The sequence below is a fragment of the Belonocnema kinseyi genome, chromosome 4, assembly GCF_010883055.1.
Source record: "Belonocnema kinseyi isolate 2016_QV_RU_SX_M_011 chromosome 4, B_treatae_v1, whole genome shotgun sequence".
NCBI classification, from domain to species: domain Eukaryota; kingdom Metazoa; phylum Arthropoda; class Insecta; order Hymenoptera; family Cynipidae; genus Belonocnema; species Belonocnema kinseyi.
In genome coordinates, this window is record NC_046660.1 from 49,485,423 (window position 1) to 49,508,702 (window position 23,280).

The following is a 23,280-nucleotide window of genomic DNA, read 5'->3' on the forward strand; positions in this document are numbered from 1 at the left end:
ACGCAAAATACAAAAAGAATCAATCTAGCGACAAAATGACGTGAATTTTCTCTCAAGAGGATTATCATTTTTAGGTTAAATTATCAAATAAAATTTTTCCCTATAAAGCCCTAAATTCTGGCGATAAAGTAAGGTACTGTAAACCAGATTGGCAAAAAAATTCACCACATCACTTAAAAATTGAAGAAAAACGATTGAAATGTGGATTTTCAATTGCAGTTGTGGACAAATCAAAAGGTGAGTTCAATAATAACATGCCTCAAAAATAACCTTCTATTAGACTTTTGATGAAAATCTGTTAGATATAAATAGAGCCTTTTGAAGACAAAAATGAAATTGAAAAAATATTTTTTTCTTATATTTTGTTGAAATATTATTAAATTTTTGTTGTTGTAAATATGTAACTGAACCTAACGAGTTGTATATATTTGATATTCAAAAATCCAACTAATTTTAATTTCAGATAATCATATTGATTGAGAGGTGGTTGCCATAATTAAAATAAGTGTATTTTGAGAAATAGGTTAATTCAGGAAAAAAGAGGATCGTTTTTCTGAGGGGAAAGGAAGTGTGTTTAGAGGGAAGATAGTATCCTTTCGCCTTAAATGGATGAGTTGGAAAAGGCATTTATTTTTTAAGCAAGAGACTTTCCTCTTAAAATTTATTTTAAAAGGAAATTCCACTTCCGTCAAAAGGATTTCTTTTGTTTCAAGTAAAAATTTCTGTGAGTTATTTCTTTATGTATTGCTGCTAAACAATGCGGAATTTTCACAGCATATCCATTTATTCAAAAACAAAACTTTGCGGGAAGAGCTTTTCATAATTTGATACGTATAATAAATTTCATAAAATATCACTGTTCATTATTTACCGTAAATTTTAATTTAAAAAATTAATAGATGGCTGTTTAGAAATGACTACTAATTCAAAGGAATCTGTACTATCATCAGATATAGGTACTATCAATCAATATAGATACCTTTTTCACTACCATCACAATAGAAATCAACATATCGACCAAGTTTGTTTAAATAAAAGAAAAAACTTAACTTCATTTTCAAACCAGATGGAAAATGATTCCTCAACATTTTTAAATAAAATTTTTTTCTGAAGAAGATCCACTCTCGTCGCTCCACTAGGAGTCGATTATTTTCCAAAAATATTCAATTTAAGAATTTTAAAGATTTATTTTCCATGTTGTCTGAAAGTGACGTTAAGTATTTTCTGTAATTTGAAAAGTTAACTTAATCGATAGGTTGACTTCTATTTTCTCCATGGTGGGAAAGGTATCTATACTGATTGATGGTAACTATCTCTGATGATATTACAGATTTCTGCAAATTACTCGTTACATAAATGTAACCCCTGGCGTGAAACAGCATGTATTTAGGAAAAAAGTTTCTTAAAAATAAAAATGTTGGAATGCATTGTGATTGCGGATTATACTTATGATGCTGGTTTTTTAGATGATTTTCCCCTACCAGAAACTTCCAAAGATGCATAATTTATTTTCGAGATTTTCCGAAAATATCGTTCAGTATCTCACATTTTGACAAAATCGAAAATTGTTTTCATTTTTCAAGAAAAGCCTTTTTCGGGACTACTCTCATCTACATAAAAGAAAAAAGAACCTACCATTCCTAGGAATTGGAAAGGATTCACCATCAGGACACGTGCAACAAAAAAAGGTTTAGTAACCCTTATCAGTACCTAAGAGCCAATCACCGGGGAACCTCCTGTACTCGACGACGAAGTAGAGCAGCGGACATCCCCCATCTTGCCAGGAGGCCAGCTCCAGAGTGACGGCAGTCAAATTAGCCCTCACCAGATGTTGCTTCGATGGTGGAATCGGTTTGGTTCCTTTCGTCCTTGCATTTTCAATCTCACTCGCACTGCCACTCCCAATCCGGTTGAAGGCTGCTAAGGTGAATTGGTACTTGGTACCACATTGTAGACCTTCCAGAAGATGAGTATTGGCCCTTCGATCCAGCATGACCTCTTCCCATTCTGCAAACTCCCTTCGGTAAGCCAATAGGAATCCTTTAATAGGCGATCCCCCGTTATCTCCCTGTTTCCATTGAAGTTGAACTGCGTCGTTCGTCGTGCCCGTTGCCAGAAGGGTGGGTGGCGTTGGTGGAACTATGCGAAAAGTTTACCAATTAGAACTTGCTAGTTGAACGACAAAACAGGGTCGAATCGAACGGGACTTTTCGAGTCCACGGAGCACAGAGAAAGATTATGCAACGTGACTAGTGTACTCTCCTCCATTTTTCTTCCTCATTCTTCAGAAGGCTATTGGAACTTTAAAAGAGCCGAGATACATCTCAATTACCCGAGGACATGTACCTACTCGATGTGTAGCTTCTCAACTTCCAAAGAAACATTTCGAATTGAAAAACTTCCTTTTGGGGCAGAGGGAAAGTTTTTCATCAAGATTGAGATCGAGTCTTTCTTATTATTAGGAGCTTTGTCGACATTCCGATGAAAATGGTATAAAGTTATCAGATTTCAGATTCTTTAATCAAGTGAAACATCCGATTTAATATTAAAAACTTAAATGGACAATGAGAAAGTTTTAAAGCAGGGGTAATTTGATACCGTTTAAAAGAGGAGTAACTTCATACCTTAATGTTAAGAGAACCTCTCTCGGAATGTACGTCTAAAACGACAAATATGGCGTTGGTCATTTGATAGAACCACCCTGTTTTTGAGTACTTTGTTTTGAATACTTTGTAGTTGTTTTAATTACTTGTATTGTAGAGAATACTTTTGAATTCTCTCAACTTCGTTTAAGTCTTTTAAATTCCTTTGAATCCCCTCGAAATTTGGAACTAATTGAAGTTCTTCAATTTAATTATTCAATTTAAAAAATCAATTAATTAATAAATTATCCAATTCAATTATTTTAATTTCTAGAAGTCACTGAATTCCCCAAATGCTCTGAAGTTGTCTAAATTTCCTAAAACATTTTAAATTTCGGATTTTGGTAAAGTACTTAAATATACTAAATTCCCTCCATTACTTGATTATTCTGAGTTTTATGAATTTCTGGAATATTCTGGGATATTCTGAAATCCCTGAATTCGATGAATTCTCTAAATTTTTGAAGAAAATCTGAATTTTCAGAAATTCTTGAATTTTCTGAGTTCCCCATATTCCTCGAATATTCTGAATACTCTGAGATCCCTAATAATCTATGAATTCCTTCAATTATTTGGATTTTCTAAGTGCTTCCAAATTCCTGAAATTCTCTTCATTTCATGAAAGCCATAAATTCCTAAAATATTCTGTATTTTTTGAATATTCTAAATTCTTTGAATTCCTTCAATGCTCTGAAACCTCAGAAATACTCTGAAAACCCTGCAATTTTCTGTATTACATACATTTTTTGAACTTCTAGGAAGTCTGAAGTCCTTGAGTTCTCGGAATTCCTTTGATTCTATAACTTCCACGAAGTCTATGAATTCATTGAATTCCCTGATTTCTCTGAATTTTCTGAATTCTCTAAAATTTCTGAACTTTTTGAAGTCTGAAATTTTATGAATTTCTTAAATTCTCTTTATTCCTTAAACTCTCTAAACCTTTAAATACCCTAAATTCCTGTAATTGTCTAAATTTTGTATTTCTCTGAATTCATTTAATTCTCTAAATCCTCTAAACTCCTTGAATTATATGAACTACTTATATTCTCTAAAGATATTGAATTCTCGAAATTCCTTAGGTTTTCTGAATTTCTAAAATTCTTTGTATTAATTGAATAATCAGAAATCCTTTAATTTCCTAAATTTATTGAATTATCTCAATTAACTGAACTTTTGGAATCCAATCTAAATTCTATAAATTCTCTGTAATTTCTGAATTATCCGAATTCATTGAATTCTTTGCATTCCTTAAATTTCTCGAATTAATTAAATTCCTTGAATTCTTCGAATTGTCGGATTTCATTAAATTCGTGGAATTATGTGAATTTATTTAATTCTATAAGTACATTGAATTCTTTGAATTCCTTGAACATACTATATTTCTTAAATTCACTGGAATTATTGAATTCTCTGAATTCCTTGAACCCTCTTAATTTATTGAGTACTCTCAATTCCGTGAACTGTCCGAATGACTCTGAATGAATTCAGTTTTTTGAAATCCTTGAATTCCAATGACTTCATTGAATTATCTAAAGTTACTGAATTACCTCAATTCGTTCAATTATCTGAATTTTCTAAATTCTCTGAATATTCAGAATTCTCAGAACCCTCTGAATTCTCAGAAACCTCTAAATTCACTAAATTCTCTAAAGTTTCTAAATTTTCTAAATTCTATGAACTCCTTAAATTCTATGAATTCATTAAATTTTCTAAATTATATAAATTAATTGAACTCTCTAAATACATTTCCTGAATTATTTTGAATCTTTGAGTATTTTGAATTTTTGGAATTTTTCAATCCCGCGACTTCTATGAATTCCTTAAATTGTCTGAATTCCGTTACTTATGTGAATTCCATCAATTCTCTGCTCCTGACTTCAGTAAATTCCTTGAATTCTCTGAATTCTTTAGATTATTTGAAATTCTGAAAATATCTTGATTGTATAAAATCCTTGAATTCTCTAAATTCCTTGAAATCGTCTTTCAATATCTTGAATTTCTGAACTTCTTTGAATTACCTAATGGTATGAAATTTTCAAAATTCTCTAAATTACCTAAATTCTTCAAATTTTCAGAATTCTCTGAATAACCTTGAGTCACTGAACTCTTAGCATAATCCGAATTTTTTGTGTTCCCTGAATTCATCAAAGTCTACTAACTCCCTTAAATTATTGAATTCCTTTAATTCTCTGAATGTTCCAAAATATCTGGAATTCCCTGAAATTATTGAATTCCTGAAAGTCGATGAATTCTGGGTATTCTCTGAAATTCCTGAATTCCATTAATTCTCTGAATTCCCTGAATTTCTTTAATATCCAGATAATATCCAGATAATTAAAAAATTCAGAGGAATTCAGATATACCAGGGAATTTGCAGGAATTCAGAAGAATTCAAGAAAGTTAAAAAAAAATCAAAAGGATTTGCAAGGGATTAAAAGCTTTCCAAAAACTTAAAATAAGAATTAAGAATACATAAAATTTAAAGGAATTCAATGCATTTAAATGTCCAATGCCATGGTGGTCGTTCTAGACATATAGCCGAAGAGAGGGTTTTTTAACATTGAGGTATCGAAATTCTCTTCCCAGATATTTTTAGACTCAATGTAATGAGATAAAATAAGTAAACAGATTTAAATCGATTGGTGTGAATAACTTACGTGAATAGAGTTCTCTATCAAATATTGAACGTATTCGATCGAATTTATGATAACTGTGTCCTCAATGTTTAAATTTGTACTTAATAGCTGTATGGGAAATTACAAGTTTGCTGATTATGTAATTAATTAGGGGCTTATTGACAAGAGCTTTATTGATCAAAATTTTCATACGATTATATCTTCTGATATTATGCCACCTGTGATATTGCAACATAGGAAATTATAATTTTATTCAGATTTTTTCAGGGTAACATACCTTGCACGTGTAAACTGTAAATAATCGAATCAGACCCAAGTGAATTCCTCGCGTCACAAGTATAGTTTCCTTCTTGAGTCCTTTGAACGTTTCGCAATATTAAAGTATTATCTAGGCCGATATCGATCCTGAAATAATTTTATAAATGGTAGAATCCGAACCTAATATTTTTTAATAAGGGGACCTTCAAAAACTGCGTTACGATATTTCAAAAACTTTTTTCACCCCTTCTCTGCTTCGTCAGGGTGACTTTACAAACTTTAAAATATTCTTGGACAGCAAAATAATTTGAAAGATAATTTAATACAAAGAAACATTTCTTAAATAAACAATTACATTTTCAACAGCAGAAAGATTAATTTTCGACCAAATAGTTGCAGTGACAGCCAAATAGTTATACTTTTAAACGAAAGGGAGGAGTTTTCTACAAAATGGTTAAATTTTTAACTTAAAAAGATGAATTTTTAATCAAGTGGACGAATTTTTGAAATAAAAAGGCTTAGACTTGAAGCAGAAAAAAAATGAATTTTCAACTAAGAATATTTCTTTTGAAAATCATATACTTTGAATCCAGGAGAAAGAATTTTCTATACAAAAAGATCAATAAAAAAGGTTGAATTAGAAAAAAATTAAGGCTTGTTGACAAAATTATTGAATTTTCAAACAACACAGATGAGTTTTTCAACCAAGTGAGAAAAACTTATATTTTCAAAGGAATGAATGAATCTCTAAGACAAAAGCACCAACAGAATTCTGACTTGGATTTTCGAGCAAGCAAGCTGAATTTTCAACCAAGAACTTTTATGCGAAAAAATATGAATTCTCAATACAGAGGGGCGTATTTTCTATCCCAAAATATAAATTTTTAACAAGACGGTTGAATTTTCGAGAAAATGGGGCTTGTTAAAAGAATCATTTATTTTAAACGTACAAAAAATTTGTAACAAACAAAATTGATTATCTGACATACGTTCAGATTTACAACAAAATAGTTTAAATTTCAAGCGCAATGGACCAATTTTCCACAACTAGTTTATTTTTTATCAAAAAAGTTCATTTTTCAACCTACAAGTTGAATTTTTAACCAAGAAGGAATAATTTTCTAACAAAAGAGATACATTTTCAATGAAAAAGTGGAATTTTCAAACCAAATAGACAAATTTGGAAAGAAAAAAGTTTAAACGCAAAAAGAAAAAGTTAATTTTTTATTAATGAAATAGTGGAATCTTCAAGTGACACAGATAATTTTTCTAGAAGACAGCTAAATTTTCAACTAAGAAAAATGAATTTTAAATAAAGAAGTTTTTTGCCAAAAAGATGATTTTTCAATCCACAGGGACGCATTTCCCATCGTTGAATTTTCAACAAAATAGTTGAATTTTTCACACGCAAAATTTAAGTATCTAAAAAACGTTTTGATTTACAACAAAATGGTTCAACTTTCGAACGAAAGGAATAAATTGTCAACAAAATACTTACATTTTTATCAAAAAAGTTTTACCTTTAACCAAGAAATTAAATTTCAACCAAAAAAGATTCATTTTTAATAGAAAAAAAACTTGTCAGCAAAACCGTTGAATTTTTAACCAAAAAAGATTACTTCTAAAAGAAAAAGATAATAGTTGATGTTTCAACTAAAAAAGATTTCAATTTTAAATAGATAACAATATAATTGATTGAAAAAATATGAAATCTTATCGAAAAAATCTTATCGTTTATAAAATATCTACCAAAAGGGATGAATTTTTAATCTAGAAAGATTTCACATTCCAGAGAAAAAAAAACTCAACAAGATTGTTGAATTTTTAAGCAAAATGTTCATTTTTATCTAAATAGTTGAATTTTCTACCAAACATGTAAAATCTTGAATGAAGAAATAAATTTATAATAAAAAATAAAATTGTTGAGCAAACAATATAGATTTTCAATAAAAAAGTTAATTTCTAGCTAGATTGTTAAGTTTAAACAAAAAGAGATCATTGTTTAATTAGAAATAAAATTACTAAATTTATAGTTTGAAAAATTGGTTATAAAAAAACTTTTCAGCAAAATAGTAAAATTTTAAACTAAAGTTATCAATCTTCAACTAATTAAATTAATTATTAACAAAGTAGTTTAGCTTTAAAAGAAACAGTTAAATTTGCAATGCAAAAATACGAATTCTCATTGAAAAATTTAATGGTTGCATTTTCAACGAAAACCAACCAATTTTCTATCTAAATTGGAATAGTTACATCTTAAAATGAAAATATTAAATTTTAACCAAAAATGAAAAAGAAAATTGTAACTAAATAGTTTAATCTGCAATTGACTTAATAAAAATTTTAAACAAAAAAGGAATTACGTCCCATAAATATAACAGTAAACTTTTTAATTAAATCGAATTAAATTACAACGACTTTTTTCAATAGGGCAAACACAGGAATTCTTAATGAAAAATTTGATAGTTCCATATTCCCCCAAAATCATTTAAATTTAAACCAAAAATAAAAAAGATTTTTCAGTTGAAAAAAATAATTTTTAATCAGAAAACATGGCGAATTTAAATCAAAATAGTTTAGTCTGAAACCTATAAAATTAATGCATAACAATGTACATCAACTTTCAACAAAATGGTTGCATTTTCAACGAAAAAGATAAATTTTTAAGAAAAAATGTAATAGTTAAATTTTTAACCAAAAAATATCAATTCTCAGTGAAAAAGGAATTAATTAAAGTTATTCATCAATGACATTGATTTTCATATTGAAAAATCAAATTTTTAACAAAATTGTTAAATTTTTTCTGAGAATTACAATTTTTCACCAAAAAAGTGGAATTCTGAATCAAAAATTTAATAGCAGACTTTGAAATCAAAAAGAAATCAATTTTAACCTAAAATATATTTCCTAATTGGGTTCTATTTATTCAGTTCACATAACATGGTTAACAGAAAAAGGGGAAGTTTTTTGAAAACAAGCAAAAAGAGGCATTCTTTAAAAACGAATCACTCACTAAAAATTTGCAAGCATTTAAAAAAAGTGTTATTCACAAAATCTGTAAACAGCCCCACTCCCTGACAATGTGACGTACCTTTTCAATTGACCTTAATAATTAATTATTAATAAGACTATTTAAATAGTTAATAAAATGAATTGTTTTTAATAAAATAAGTTAATGAAAAATTAATAATTATTTAAAATAATGGAAAACTTAATAACAAAGGCGTGTAATTTACCTTTGTTGCTGTTTCTGCAATTTCAAATCTCCCAGACGCCATTCAACAATAGGCCTTGGATTGCCAACTGTATGACAAGCTAAAGTCACGTCCACTCTCCATGGTACTATGACGGGTACCCCAAAGGATACAATTGCAGCTGGAGCTGATTGGTAAATCAATAATAATTAGAACGAATACTGTTTGTAAGCATTTTTCAAAATAAGGGAGAACTTAATAGTCATTGTCAACAAGTTATAAAATTTAAGTCTCAGCTATTTTATCCATTTTCATGATTTGATAATTTTTTTAATAATAGTAGGACAAACTAACTTTCATCGTAGTAGTTTTTGGCGAAATTTCATAATTTCACTTGCTTTTATTTAAAAATGAGAAACAAAGAAGTTCCTTAAATTTACATTTGGCAACATTTCCACAAATACAAATTCGTACACAAAATTTTAGAAATTAAGGACAAAAGAATCTTTGGAATGATTTGTCAGGGTGTCCAATGAATCTTAGGAATGAAATTCAAAGTTTCTTCCACGTTTTCCAGATAAAGAAATCAAGATCTCCAGGCCGCGTTTTTTACATCAAATAAGTAAAAAAACCGTTTTTTATATATGCAAAAATGTGCTATTTAATTTTTTATTGGACAACATTTTTAAAAAAAAGCAGAAGTATAAATAAGCAATTCCTTAATTTTTTGAAAAAATAAGTTCCTGGTAATCTTTGAAATCGGTGTGAAATTTTTATGAAACCATTGCAGTATTTGTGAAAGCTTTCTTTAATCTTTGTTTGTGAAATTTTTTTTGTTCGTTTCACATATTTGATATATTTGATAAGCTTTCATATTCGTTTAAAATCTTTGAAATTTTCGTGAAGTAATTCTGAAATCTTTTGTACACATTTTAAATATTTTAAATATTTCTAATCTGTGTGAAATCTTTGGAAATCTTAGAAATCTAGTTTACTATAATCTTTTTAAAATCTTTGATAATGTTCGAAATCTTTGTGAAATCTTTGAAACTTGGTGTACACGACTTTTTCAAATAAAACCTTTTGAAATCTTAGAAACATAGTTTATTGTAACCCTTTTAAAATCTTGAAATTAATTGAAATCTTTTAAAAGTTTTAAAATCTTTGTAAATGTGCGAAGTCTTTGTGAAATCTTTGAAATCTGGCGTAAACACCTTTTTCAAATCCTTGAAATATTTGAAATAAATGTAAAATTTTTAATAATTCTTGGAAGTATTTGTGAAAGCTTTCTATATCTTTATTTGTGAAATCTTTTTCGTTCGTTTCAAATCATTGAGATCTCCACAAATTTGTTGAAACATTTTGATATGGTTTAACATCTTTGATATATTTGGCAATCTTTCATATTCGTTTGAAATAATTTAAGTCTTTTTAATCTGTATAAGATCTTAGAAAACTGGTTTACTGTAACCTTTTTGAAATCTTTAAATTCTTTCAAAACTTTTAAAAGTTTTAAAATCTTTGAAAATGTGCGAAATCTTTTTTATTAATCGAAATCATTTAATTATTTAAAATCTTAATAAAATATTTTCAAATCTCCTAAAAAAATTTCAAAACCTTTCACAATAGTTAAAAATCGTCGAAATGTTTTAAAATCTTGGAAATGTAGTGCACTGTACTTTTTTCAAATCTCTGAAATCCTTTAAATATTTTGAAAGTTTTAAAAGCTTTATGAAAGTGTTATGAAATATTTTAAATCTCGTGTATACACCTTTTTTACATCTTTGAAATTCTTGAAATCTGTGTATAACTTCATTCTAATTCTAATAATTGTTATAATTTGTGAGTTTAATATCACAATAAAGTATACTTCCACATTCCATATTAGCGGAGACGAAATTAAAAACTTATAGAATTATTCACCATATTAAAGTCTGTTCATTTCATTATATAATGTTTTGGAAAAGTCTACAAAAAATGCCTAGAAATATCTTTATTTATTCTGTAATGGGTAAAAGATTAATTATATCTTGATAAATAAACAAACTTCTTAGTAGCAAGATTTCTTCTGAACGGGATGTACCTTTCGTGATAGACTAAGAGATTTAAATTACTTTTCGGATTTCAATAAGATAACTGATTCAAAGAAACAAAAATTCAAGGATTTCGTGAAAATTTTAAAGAGATATTTAGGATTTTAAGGTTGAATAAAAATTCAAGGACGATTCCAGGTTATGAAGGTTTTCCAGGTCGCTAGACACACTGGTTATGCTTTTACGAATCATTTGTACTAGGTTAACGAATCTAAAAATTATGAACAGAGATTAATATCTTAGTTCTAAAGTTGCCTAATTTTGTTTAAAAGTATGTCACCAGAGTTTTATTGCCACTTGGTAACAATCAACGGCCCTTATATTGAAAATATTTATTACTAATTTACTTATTCTCTTCTTTTTCTCTAAAATAACGCTTTTATGCATTTTTTATTTTGGTAGCAAAATCAACCCAGATTTTCATAGAATTAAAAAAAATGATATATATAATTTTACTTTTGAACCTCTATAACTTGTGACTTAATTGAGATATTTATCGTTTTGGCAATATCAAGAGTCCATTTTCTCTAAAAGAATTTTTTCGTTCATAAGGTCGAATCGAAGTGGAAGTGGAATCTAATCATAGTAAGGAGCGGAATTAGTGGAAGTGAAAGTAGGAGAAGTAGAAAAAGTGGGGGGAGGTAAAGTATGAAAAGTGTTGCAAGTAGAATTTAGAGGAAGTTTACGGACGGGAATGGGGAGATCGAGAAGAAGTAAGAGGGAGTAAGTAGAGAAAGTCAGAGGAAGGGACATAGGGGAATGAGGGGATGGGAACTAGGGGAAACATCGGAAGTGAGGAGAGTGAAAGAAGTGGAAGTGTAGGTGCGGCAGTAAGGGTTGTAAGTGCAGGAAGGGAAATGAAAGGGAAAATTGGATAATTTTATTCATGAAATCGAATTGAAGTGGCAGTGCAATGGAGAGAAGTAAGAGAAGGTGAAAGTAGAAGGAAGGGGGGGGGGAGTAATAAATTGAGGCAAGGGAAGCGGCTGAAGAAAATTTCGTCCAAGTAATAGGAGGGGAAGTTCGGGAAGTTAAGGAAGGAAATTTATATGAAATGAGAAAAGAGGAAGGGGAAGGATAGGACCTAGGGGAATTTAGGGGTTGGGAAATAAGTGAAATAAGGAAAACGAAATTGTAAGGAAGTGATGAATGTGGAAGTCAGTGAAGGTTAATATTTTTAACGAAGGGAAGCGACGGCTGAAAAAGCTAGATATGTGAGGGGAAGGAAATTAAAACAGGGGAGAAAAAGTGAAATAGGGGAATCAACAGGAAGCGATGAAAGGGTAAGTAGGAGAAGGCAAGGTTGAGGAGTTAATGGGTTTAGAAGTAGGGAAAGTAATGGAAGTAAGGGAAGTGCATGTAGTAGTAGTAAAGGAAGGGAAAGTAGGTGGAGTGACGGGGTGGAGATAGGGAAGTGAGGGTAGTGACCGGTTAAGTTAAAAAAAAATTATTTCTTCATGAAGTCGAATGGAAGTGGAAGTGTAATCGATTGAAAGTGAGAGGAGGGAAAGTTTGAGAAAGCGAGGAAAGGGATGATAGAGGGGTTGAGGAGGACTCACAGAAGAAGTTATCAAAGTGACAGGAGGGGGAGTAGGGGATGTAAGGGCAGGAAAAATAAGATAAGTAAAGGCAGGGGAAGCTAGAGCACCTAGAAGAGAAACAATATGAATATCGAGGAGCAGCGAAGAAAAGCAAGAAAGATGAAGTAGGGGCAATGAGAGAAAAGGGCTCAGCTGAATTAAGGAAATGAGAAGTAGGGGAAGTACTGAAAGTGAGAGAAGTTAAAGTAGTTAAAGTGAGCAGGAAAAGTAGGGCGAGTGAGGGAGTGAGGGAAGTGAGATGAGTTGGAAAAGTGAGGATTATGATGGAGGAGGAATAACGGGAAAGTGATGGTTGAAGTACTAGGGAAGTGAGAAAAAGTAGAGGATTATAAGTACAGGAAAAGTGATAGAAAGAAAGTGGGAGAGCGAGAGAAGGGAACGCAAGGGAATTATGGGAATAAGAAGTAGAGAAAGAATGGAAAGTGAAAGGAGTCATATTAGTGGAAATGAGTGCGGAGAAGTGGGAGGAGTAAGAAAATAGATGAGTAGATGAAGTCAGGATTATAATGTAAGGGGAATTGAGGGGATGTGAGGAGTCGAGTACTATGAAAGTGAGGGTGAGTGAGGGAAGAGAATTCCAGAAAGAGTGGAAAGAGGTAGTTGGGTAAGTGATGATAGGGTAACAAAAGAGGATTAGGTAAAAAAATTGAAGGGGAAAACAGGTGAAGTAGGGGTAAGAAGAAATGGAGAAGTGTAAGCAGGAGAATTAAGGGGGAAAGGGGAACTAGACGCAAGAAGAGAGAGTAGGGAAGAAAAAGTGCAAGAGGAGATATTTGTACAACTTAATAAATATTTTAATAGTCTACAAAACCCTTTCTTGTATGCATAGACCACGGCACTAACTTTGACTAATCTTCTTGATTATTATTTCACTTTTGAACAGATTTTTGATGAAATACATTTAGTGCCATTTCATAAAAAAATGTAATAAGTTCAACCATCTGTAATATTTCGCATGACCTCAGAAGCGTTAATATTTGATTATAATGGCAAAGGAAAGTGGATTGAAGAACCTTCTCAAAGATAAAAAGAGAATAAGAGAAGGCTTGAAATTTTGAAAATTCTGAAGGAAGATAGAAGAGAGTGGATAAAATATTATTTCCACAGTAAGTAGAGGACGTGATACTAACTTGTGGTACTCGGCTTGAATTTGATGACCGGGGTTGTAGGTCCTTGTCCTACTTTGGTGGAGGCTGTAACCCAAGCTTCGTAGGACTCACGTAGCTTGAGCCCCACTGCATCATAGTGTAAGTTCTGCGCTTGCAGAGAGTCTTTAATGATCTTCACTTCTTGGCCCTGATCCAGCACACGAATGAAAACGGTATATTTTGTCAGAACTCCATTCGGCCGTCTAGGAGGAAGCCAGGATATCACCACTGCATCTTCTGCACTGGCCACGGCCTTCACCCTTTCTGGCGCGCCAGGAACTGAGTGGAATAAAAAATTAAAGTGCATTCACTCCCAGCCTAATTTATTATAGCTCCAATGTTTGAAAACACTCTCTTCAATCAATCATACATTCACATTTATAGCTAAAGAAGTTTATCTATAAGAATTATATTTCTAAATTATAATTTCGACTATACTTTCGAAAAGGTCATTTAAGAATTTTGAGTTGATGCTGAGCCTAGGCGTTTCATTTGCATCCCAGGCATTTGTTCTAAATTGATTTTGGGAACAGGCTAGTAGAAATTCAATAAAAATTTTTACATTTTTTAAAATATTTAAAGATTCTGGTCTAAAATAGAGGTGTTTTCTTTGCTTCTGAAGAAAGGAGCATCAGTAAGCCCTACTAAAAAACATTCCTTAAATTACAACGCCAAAAATTCTTTTAATGCAAATGACTGGGCTGAAAAACAAATCCCTAAGTCAAGTATTAACTCAATATTCTCGGATGACCTTTTGAGATGTATCCCTATATTTTTCTTTGTAATTTTAAACAGCAGATGAATAACTTAAAGAAAGTGATCAGAAAAATAGACCCTTTTTATTTAAACAATTGCTCTACTTTAAATTTTTAGATGCAATTCCACTAAAAAACTAATTTTTTATTAAAAGTTTATCCTTTCCTAACAATTTTTGTTAGATTTGGTTAGATGCTTAATATTTCACAGATCAGGCCCCACACAGTAAAATATTTCTACCAATTAACTTGACAAATTCTCTACTTTGTATATAGGATGCTTGGAGATCATTTAAACATCCCTCAAACATTCACTCAAGGAAAAGGAAAATATTCTAAAAGCAAACCCCCGGGACGTTTTCGAATATACTATTTAAGTCCAAAATCCCTTTAAATGCATTTTTAAAACATTGCCTAGCAGGAAAGTGTTTAAATTCACTTTAACGTTTATTTTACCATCCTTAAGAATTCAAGCAAGGAAATGGACATTTCCAAGAAACTAAAAGAATAAAAGATATTTTTCTTAAAGAACTGGGATGGGAAATGACTTCATAATAAGTGCAGAAAGCGTTCTCTGACATAAAAAGTGTATGACTTTTTTTAAGGGCTGTTTTAGCATCCCTCTAAGATTTAAGTAAGGAAATCGAGATTTTCTGACCATAAAAATCACGTAATATATTTTCATCAAAAACTACTAAATTCTAAATTACTTCACAGTAAATGTGAGAAGCGAGGTAATCGATATTTTGAAAAAAAAAATAAATTCACAGAAGTTTCTTTATTAAGCTGTTAGGGAGGGAAGGAAATTTTGAAAAACTACAGGAAGCATCCTCTGTCATAAAAAGTGCTCGACTTTATTTGCAGCGTTATTTTAACACCCTTTAAAGACTTTACTGAAGAAATCGAGATTTTTTAATGATCAAAATCAAGGGAGATTTTTAAATTAAACTGTTGGTCTCGAAAATTACTTTAAAAATAATCAGGGAAATATATGCTAGCAGGAAGTGAGTGTCAATTTATTTCAAGGATTATTTTAATATCCCTTTACGTTTTAAGTAGGAAAAAAACAACAAATTTTTACAATAAAGACTAAAAAATAACTTTTAATTGGGCTTTGAGGATAAGAAATTACATTAAAATAAGTTCAGTAAGGGTCCCATCTTAGGAACAGTGTGTTAATTAATTTAAAAGGATTTTAAAACAACCCATAAAATCAATTCCACGACTTTTTGCAATTAAAGGATCATTCCTAAAATTAGTATTAGCTGATTTCTGACTTCAGTAGTTCCATAAAAAAGTTTCCCATACATTTTTTTTTAATTGTAGACCTTCTCCATCAAATGTTTAAGGGTTATTCTGTACTTTTCTTCCATTTTTTTTTCTTTTTTTAATTGCCCACCCTCTACAATTTTTCTTAAACCTTCTTCTGGCAATATTCCTCTTCCTAAAAATGTAAGAATACAGTAAAACAATAAAAGACTTCATTCCTAAAAGAGAAAGCCCTAAAATAAAATATTTCTCACTTTTTTCATCACTAATGTACCTATACGATTTTAACCTGAAATCTTAAATCTTTATTTACTGTAAAAAGACACTTTCATAAATAAAAAAAAATGTTATCCTTTCTTTATAAAGATACACCATTTTTTTTTTCAGACCTTTTAGCGAAAAAACGGCTTTGACAGTGTGATAGCGTGAAATTGAATCCTTATCTCCCAGGAAGCGAATCATTTTTGTTATAAAAAAACTTTTTTGCTCTTATTTAGCCACCCCATATCTATGATGAAACTTTTTATCATTTTTTTCAAATCGAAAAATATTTTTTCTGTTGCCGTCCAAAGACGAATTTGTAATTCCATAAAATGTGAAAACCTCAATTCTTGAATTATTTACTCGAATTTAGTTCACTTTTTTTCATTGCACTCATTTTTCCCCAATTTAGTAACTCTTGTTCTAATTTTAGGTTTCTGTCACTTTGAGTTCCTAAACTGCCACATTCCATTTCTCAGAAGTGGATAATTTATTTAATCATACTTTTTTGGCTGCAATGCAGAAACACATTAGTTTTTGAGTGAAGTTTCGTTTTATTTTTAAATGGTCGTTTCAGTTTTACAGAATGTTCTTTCGCTCTTCTGAAAAATACGGATTTTGTTGGTTATCTAATCTGTACTGCAATCCTTCAATCAGAGTAAAACACTAAAAACATAAACTTTTATGACATGGCGTTATTTCATAGAAACAAGATTTTTAGCAGGATTTTTATTGAAAATGCCCAGTTTTTAATTCACTTTAAAAAATTTCTCAATTGCCTACTGAAATATATTCGTAATACATATTTTGTTCAAAAACACTACTTAAAAACTCACTTAAATTTTTGAATTAAAAAAAAGAAATTTTGAAGAAGTAAAAGAAGCTAATATAATTTAATGAGAGTTGAGTAAATAAACATTGCAATAAATAATTTTGAAAACCTTTCTACAAAAGCCGGTCGCACATTACGAATTAAACAGACATTCAGAGTGGCGACTTGGTCTGGAAACCAGGAAATGACCGGGAATATTATTGCCCGGGAAAAACCGGAAAATGATTGAGAATTTAATTAAAAACCGGAAATTTACTTCTTATTGTAGTAAACAATTGCAACGCATATGAGTGCAAATAATTATCGTTTTTACTTTAGGATAGGGAGTTTCGGTAAAGAAATATAATTTCACTTGGACAGAGAATTTTTGACATAGAACGAGAATTTTTTTAATAATTAAAACTGGGATTCAGAAGAAAGGAGTTTAAAAATCTGATCCAAGTTAAAATACCTCACAAGTTAAAACTTAATTGTTCCTAATTGTAAAAAAGAAGAAACTGCTTCAAGTAGTTTTTAGAGTGGAAGTAGTATTTCGAAGAGGAAACATTTCTGAATTATAATATAAATTTTGTTACATTTTTTGTGCGCAATTTTTTTTTAATTCAACTATTTGATGTTAAATCTAATCAGTTAAATTAGTTTATATCACCTAAATATGCATGATTTTAGTTGAACGTCATCTCTTTTAAAAATGTAACTACTTGGCTGAAAAACAATTTTTCAACTAGAAACTAAACTATTCCAGTAGAAAAATTGAACTGTTTCCCTGAAAATCCGATTTTTTTGGTTAGGAATTAGATCTTTAACACAAAATTAAACTACTTTATTTTTCGTTAACGTTTTATTCTTTTTTGATAATTTTTCAACTATTTGGTTGAAAATCAATATTTTTTATTTAAAAAATAAACTATTTTGTTGGAAAATTTAAGTAACTGGTGAAAAATTCATCTTTTTTTGTACAAAATTAAACTTATTGGATAAAAATTCAGCTTCTTGGGAGGTATAAAATTCGACTTTTCCAGTTAAGGATTCAACATTTCTGTTTAAAACGAATCAATTTGCTTGAAAGTTAATTTTTAAAATTGAAAATTCAAACTTTTCACGGTGAGTAAGAAATTGATCTTTTCTAATTTAAAATTTAACAATTAGGATTTTAATTTTTATTTTTAATTAATAATTCATTTATTTCGTTAAATAATCACGTAATTTGTTTTAAAGAAACGACTTTTTGGTGAAAAATCGACTTTTTTTAGAAAATGAGTTTTTCTTTGAAAATAAATCTAAACATTTAGAAATGCTTCTTTTTGATTAAAAATTCAAGTTGCCAGTTAATTATTTATCATTTCAGTTTAAAATTCATGTTTTACGTTAGAAATAAATTTACTTGTTTGAAAAATAAATTCTGTTGCTGACTTTTATTGAAAATTTAACGATTTGTTTGAAAATGTGTTTATTTTTAAGTTGAGGATAATTATTTTTTTAACTGAAAATTAAAACACTATTCCAGTTGAATATTCCATAATTTTAAATAAAAATTTTTTTTGTTCAGCATTTATTTTTTGACTATATATTTAATTATTCAATTTTTAGTTGAAAAGTGATATTTTTTAGTTAAATATTCGTCGTTTTGGTTGAAAATTGATTTTCATTACTTAAAACTTAATTATTTAACTTTTAATTTGCAATTTATTTTTTTATTCCAAATTTTTGGTTGAAAGTTATAACATTTCAATTGGAGATTGGTTGTTTTAGTTGAAAAATAATTTTTTTGTTTGAAATTCAACTAGTTCAGTTGAGAATTCATCATTTTAGTTGAAAATTCACCAGTTTAGATGAAAATTAGTTTTTTAAAGAAATATGTGACTTCCATTTTCTGTTGAAAATTGATTTTTTTTTCTGATGCAAAATCTAATTATTTGTTTTAAAATTTGTCACCTTTGATTGAAAATTCAACTATTTCGTTAAAATTCATAAATATGTTTGAAAAATTGTATATTTAGGCATAAAATCATTGTTTATGTTTTAAAATTAAGCTTATTGTTTAAAAATAAAAGTAATTCAGTTTAATATACATCATTTTAGATGAAAATTTATTTGTTTGGTTTCAAATTCCAATGTTCCAGTTAAAAATTCATAATTTTATTAAAAAATTTACTTATTTAGCAATTTTTTGCTCTTTTGTGTTTTAGAATGAACGTCAGGATTCAAAATAAATATTTGCGTTTTTCGACAAATATGAATATGTTACTTTCAATTGACTAGGAAAATTGAAAAACTTGACCAGGAAAAACCAGGTAATGCCTGGGAATTTGAAATCTTCCCCCTAAACACCACCCTGCCATTGAATGGACTCATAGTATAAGGAATTTATAAAATTTAATAAAAATTCCAAACTCTGATTATGTCATTCTGCAAGAGCAACATAGACTCTGAAATCAATAGTCTTTTAGAAAATAATATAAAACTGAAACGTGCCCATTTTGCAAAATCGTATTCATTTATGCACGCTCATGCATCCATTATTCCTCTATATGTAACACCTAAAAGTTACAAATTACACTCTGCAATCTGCATACTCAACGCTTTTCGGGTTTCGTAAACATAGTGCCCGGTTAGTAAATGCATTTTGCAAAGTTGAACTTTTAGTTGAGTACTAATTTTAAAAGCAAATATTTATAGAAGAACACAAAACGGATTGTAATAAGAAACAAATTAACCAATCAAAATATAAATTAAAGTAATGCTTCTTAGATATTCCTAGAATTTTTTTTTAATTTACGAGTGAAAACTTTATTTTTCGACTTTTGAAAGATTATTCATTCGGAATGGTACAATAAGGTTTTAGAATCAATCCATTTCCTACATTAGATAACTTTTACATTTTGCAAAATTTAAAAAGAATAGTTTGTAAGAAAATTGTAATATTTTTCGGAACCAATTATAATTTAATATGGAGAAGGAAGTATAAAAAAAGATTATAATGTTGTTTCAACTGCACATTTTTAGAAAAAAGATGACTTTTGATGAAGAACTGTATGATGCAGAAACACGTTGAATTAACTTGATATTTTATTTGGAACAATTATCTAAACAAATATTTATAATAGTTATTTAAATCATTTAAACAAGAAATTGTTTTCTTAATTTATCAAGAAATGAATTCTCTAAAATACTTTATGCACAGACGTACTATCAGAGATAAAGTTTAAAAATTATTTGTATTTTATTTTAATAATTAAAAATCGTTTAACATATATTTCTCTAAATATATTTTAATAAGAAGGGGGTAGAATTCGACTACTGGTGTCGGGAGCGCGGACCAGCTACAAGCCGGGCCACTCCACTTCCCGTGCTCAGTTTTGTTGATGCTCTCTGCAGTAATATTGAGTATAGTGGCTCAAAAAATTTTATTAATTTAAAATGGTCTCTCGAATAGCTTCCATTTGGAAAAAAATTGATTGCGAATTAAAAAAATATTATTTATAAAGTACTTAAAGGAGGTCAAACAGCCTCTGCGCTGCGAAACTATTCTTAAACGTAATTAATTTTTAAAAAAAATTTTTAACTGCTACATATTTTTTATCATGCACTTTAAATATTGAAGAGTCTTTAATTGGAAATGTTAAAAATTAAAAAAAATTACACTCTAATTATTCAAAATCTAAATAAAAATTTCAAAGAAGAAAGTAAATTGAAGACATTTCTCGTGTAAATTTAAGAGTTTTGAATTGATATTCTTCCAAATCTTTGAAATGTAAATATTAAAGAGTTGTTCAATTAAAAAAGTTACAACTGACAATTACATAAGTTTCAAGCTTAACAATGAAAAATTCTAAAATTTTGATGATTTGCGTTTAAAATTTTGAAATTTGAAGGACTAAGAAATCAAAAATTTTGAAGTCTAAGCAAAATCGTCCTTTAAGAATTTTTATTAACACACATTTAAAATTAAAGATTTTTCAACTTTAAATCTTGAAAATGAAACTATTTTAATAATAATAAAAAAATCGCGTAATTCAGATTATAAATACATATTTCAAATTAATAGTTATTTATAAAATTATTATAAACAATTTAAATTAAACTTGTAGGAATGCTGATATAGCTATTATTCTATTTTTGTTAATTTATGATTGATAATTATATCTTTTAGTACATTCAACTTTAGTTAGTTAACAAAGGCTTTTTTTGAGAACAAACATAATATTATTAATAAACTTAACCATAATTTTTATAACTGAAATTTTTTGCGGGAATCTCTTTCAATCAACTTTTTTTGAATGGTGTAATAATTATTTAAATTGAATCTGTTATACCATTAGAGATTGGTACTTTAAAGACAGTAGTTGAGTATTAGTTAAGAATCTTCAAAAACAGAAAATGCTTAACGTATTAATCAGACTAGATAGATTATAATTTTTTTAATTTAAAATTAATTTTTTTTTAAAATCTCTTTCTGTTCGCTTGTTAGAAGCAACAGTACAAGAAAAAAAATCATTTACGGAAACCATTGTTAAAATAATGAGTTTTTATGAGTTTTAAACTTTTTTTCATAATAGATAATGCTTTTATCTTTCAAAAAAGCATCTTCGAATCACAAAATTATTAGCCTATTAAATATGTTGTTTCTCAAAGGAAAGAAGATGATATGTTGCTTTACTGGTTTGAAAAAAAATTTCTTTTCATATTCATATTCATTTCATATTTCATATCTAGATTTTAGTGAAGTTTGGCGTTTTCTTTTCAAATCCGTTTGAAATTTTGAAAAGATTCAAAATAAACAAAATCGCGGCAATTTTTCTAAAGATATTAAAAGAAATTTTTCTTAAAACTCCTGTATTCTTACATTTTGTCATTTTTTCGCTCATTTTAGAAACTTATACAGAAAAAAACTTTATCCTTTTACAATTTCATGTATCGTTCACAACTAAAAAATTAATTTTACGAAAAAAAAGTTCTTGTGGCCAGAAACATATTTTAGCCTGCATTAAACTTACAGGATGTCTTTTTTATATAAACCGAAGTCTCTATTTACAGTTTTTCATTTGGGCTGTAAATTTTCCAGTAAATAAATATAAACTGACATTTTTTTCATTGAAAAAACCATGTTTTTTCACATTAAACTCGCCGTAGGTAATTCGTTTATCAACTAATTAACAAATTTCTTTTTGAGTTTTATTCGTGACACACTAGCGGAGGCTACAGTGTCCAAAGGGGGCCAAAAGTTAATTTCAAATGTTTTTTTTTAATCCGAATGAAAAACCACGTTTTTAGACTTTCACATTAAAAAATTGAGCAAGGAAGTTTGAGCTACGAAAAACTTCAATCGAACGAATTTTCCGCCAATGTATCGGTCAATTTTTTGGAAAATCTCAATTCGATTTGATTTTTAGTTCTATAATTACAGCGAGTTTATTACGAGCTCGCGATGCGACACCACAGGATTTTGCATTGGACGCCGCCGGAACGCTGACTAGTGCGAGCGAGTGGACAAAACAAAGGATGGGTAAGGATGATGTTTCAGGCTTCAGGCAGCGTCCCCTGAAAAATCCTGTGGTGTCGCGTCGCGAGCTCGTAATAAACTCGTTGTAAGTAGGGAACTAAAAATCAAATCGAATTGAGATTTTCCAAAAAGTTGGCCAATGCATTGGCCAACTTATTCGTTCGCTTGAAGTTTGTCGTAGCTAAAACTTCCTCGCTCACTTTTTTAATGTGAAAGTCTAAAAACGTGGTTTTTCATTCGGATTAAAAAAAAAGCATTAGAAATTAACTTTTGACCCTTTTTGGACACTGTAGCCTCCGCTAAAGTCTCACGAATGAAACTCAAAAATAAATTTTAATTAGTTGATAAACGAATTACCTGCGGCGAGTTTAATGTGGAAAAACATGGTTTTTTCAATTACAAAAATGTCAGTTTTTATTTATTTAGTGGGAAATTTGCAGCCCGAGAGAAAAATTGTAAATGGAGACTCAGGTTCATTTTTAACAGCTATCTAACTATATTTTTGGTTTTTTCAAATTTCGTATTTCACTTTTGATGTCTGACGTCAAAGCCTGGACAATACTTTTACTCGTTCTCGAGCGCCTGTCGCCTTCTTGTCCAGAACTCCTCATTTAATGTTAAAAATGCCAAAAATTGATGAAATAATTGTTGAAGAGAAAACAATTTTTGTTAATTGTTGATAATAAAAGAATATGTAAGGAAATAAATAATATAATAATATGAGTGATAAAAAAAACTAATTTAATAATTTATTAATTGATTGACTAATAAAATACACTATCTCCGGGGTAGTATAAAAGAAAGTTTATCTTATAAAACAATTTTTAAGTTTCTTAGACGTAGACTATCTTTTTATACTCAGTTATTTACCAGTCAATCAATTAGTCAATTACTTAATTAACTTCTTCATCACTCAAATTATTATTTAATTAATATTTTTACACATTCTTTAATTATCAACAATTAACAATCAATGTTTCTCTGCGATGATTAGTTTATTTATTTTCGGCAATCTTAGCATAAAATAATACGTTATAAATATAATCCCTTGAATAACATTTTTTTATAAATAATAAAAAAACAATATA

General features: G+C 29.1%; 1 protein-coding gene across 1 annotated transcript in view; it reads right to left on the bottom strand.

Annotated features, from left to right (window-relative positions):
- LOC117170884 (Down syndrome cell adhesion molecule-like protein Dscam2) overlaps nucleotides 1-23,280 on the bottom strand; it is a 315,200-nt gene that overhangs the window by 32,331 nt on the left and 259,589 nt on the right. Inside the window, exons 17-20 of the mRNA XM_033357927.1 lie at nucleotides 13,555-13,851; nucleotides 8,773-8,917; nucleotides 5,556-5,683; nucleotides 1,711-2,139 (exon numbers count right to left, since the gene is read on the bottom strand). Coding sequence (XP_033213818.1) covers nucleotides 1,711-2,139; nucleotides 5,556-5,683; nucleotides 8,773-8,917; nucleotides 13,555-13,851 — 999 coding nt within the window. The remainder of the gene's footprint in view (nucleotides 1-1,710; nucleotides 2,140-5,555; nucleotides 5,684-8,772; nucleotides 8,918-13,554; nucleotides 13,852-23,280) is intronic.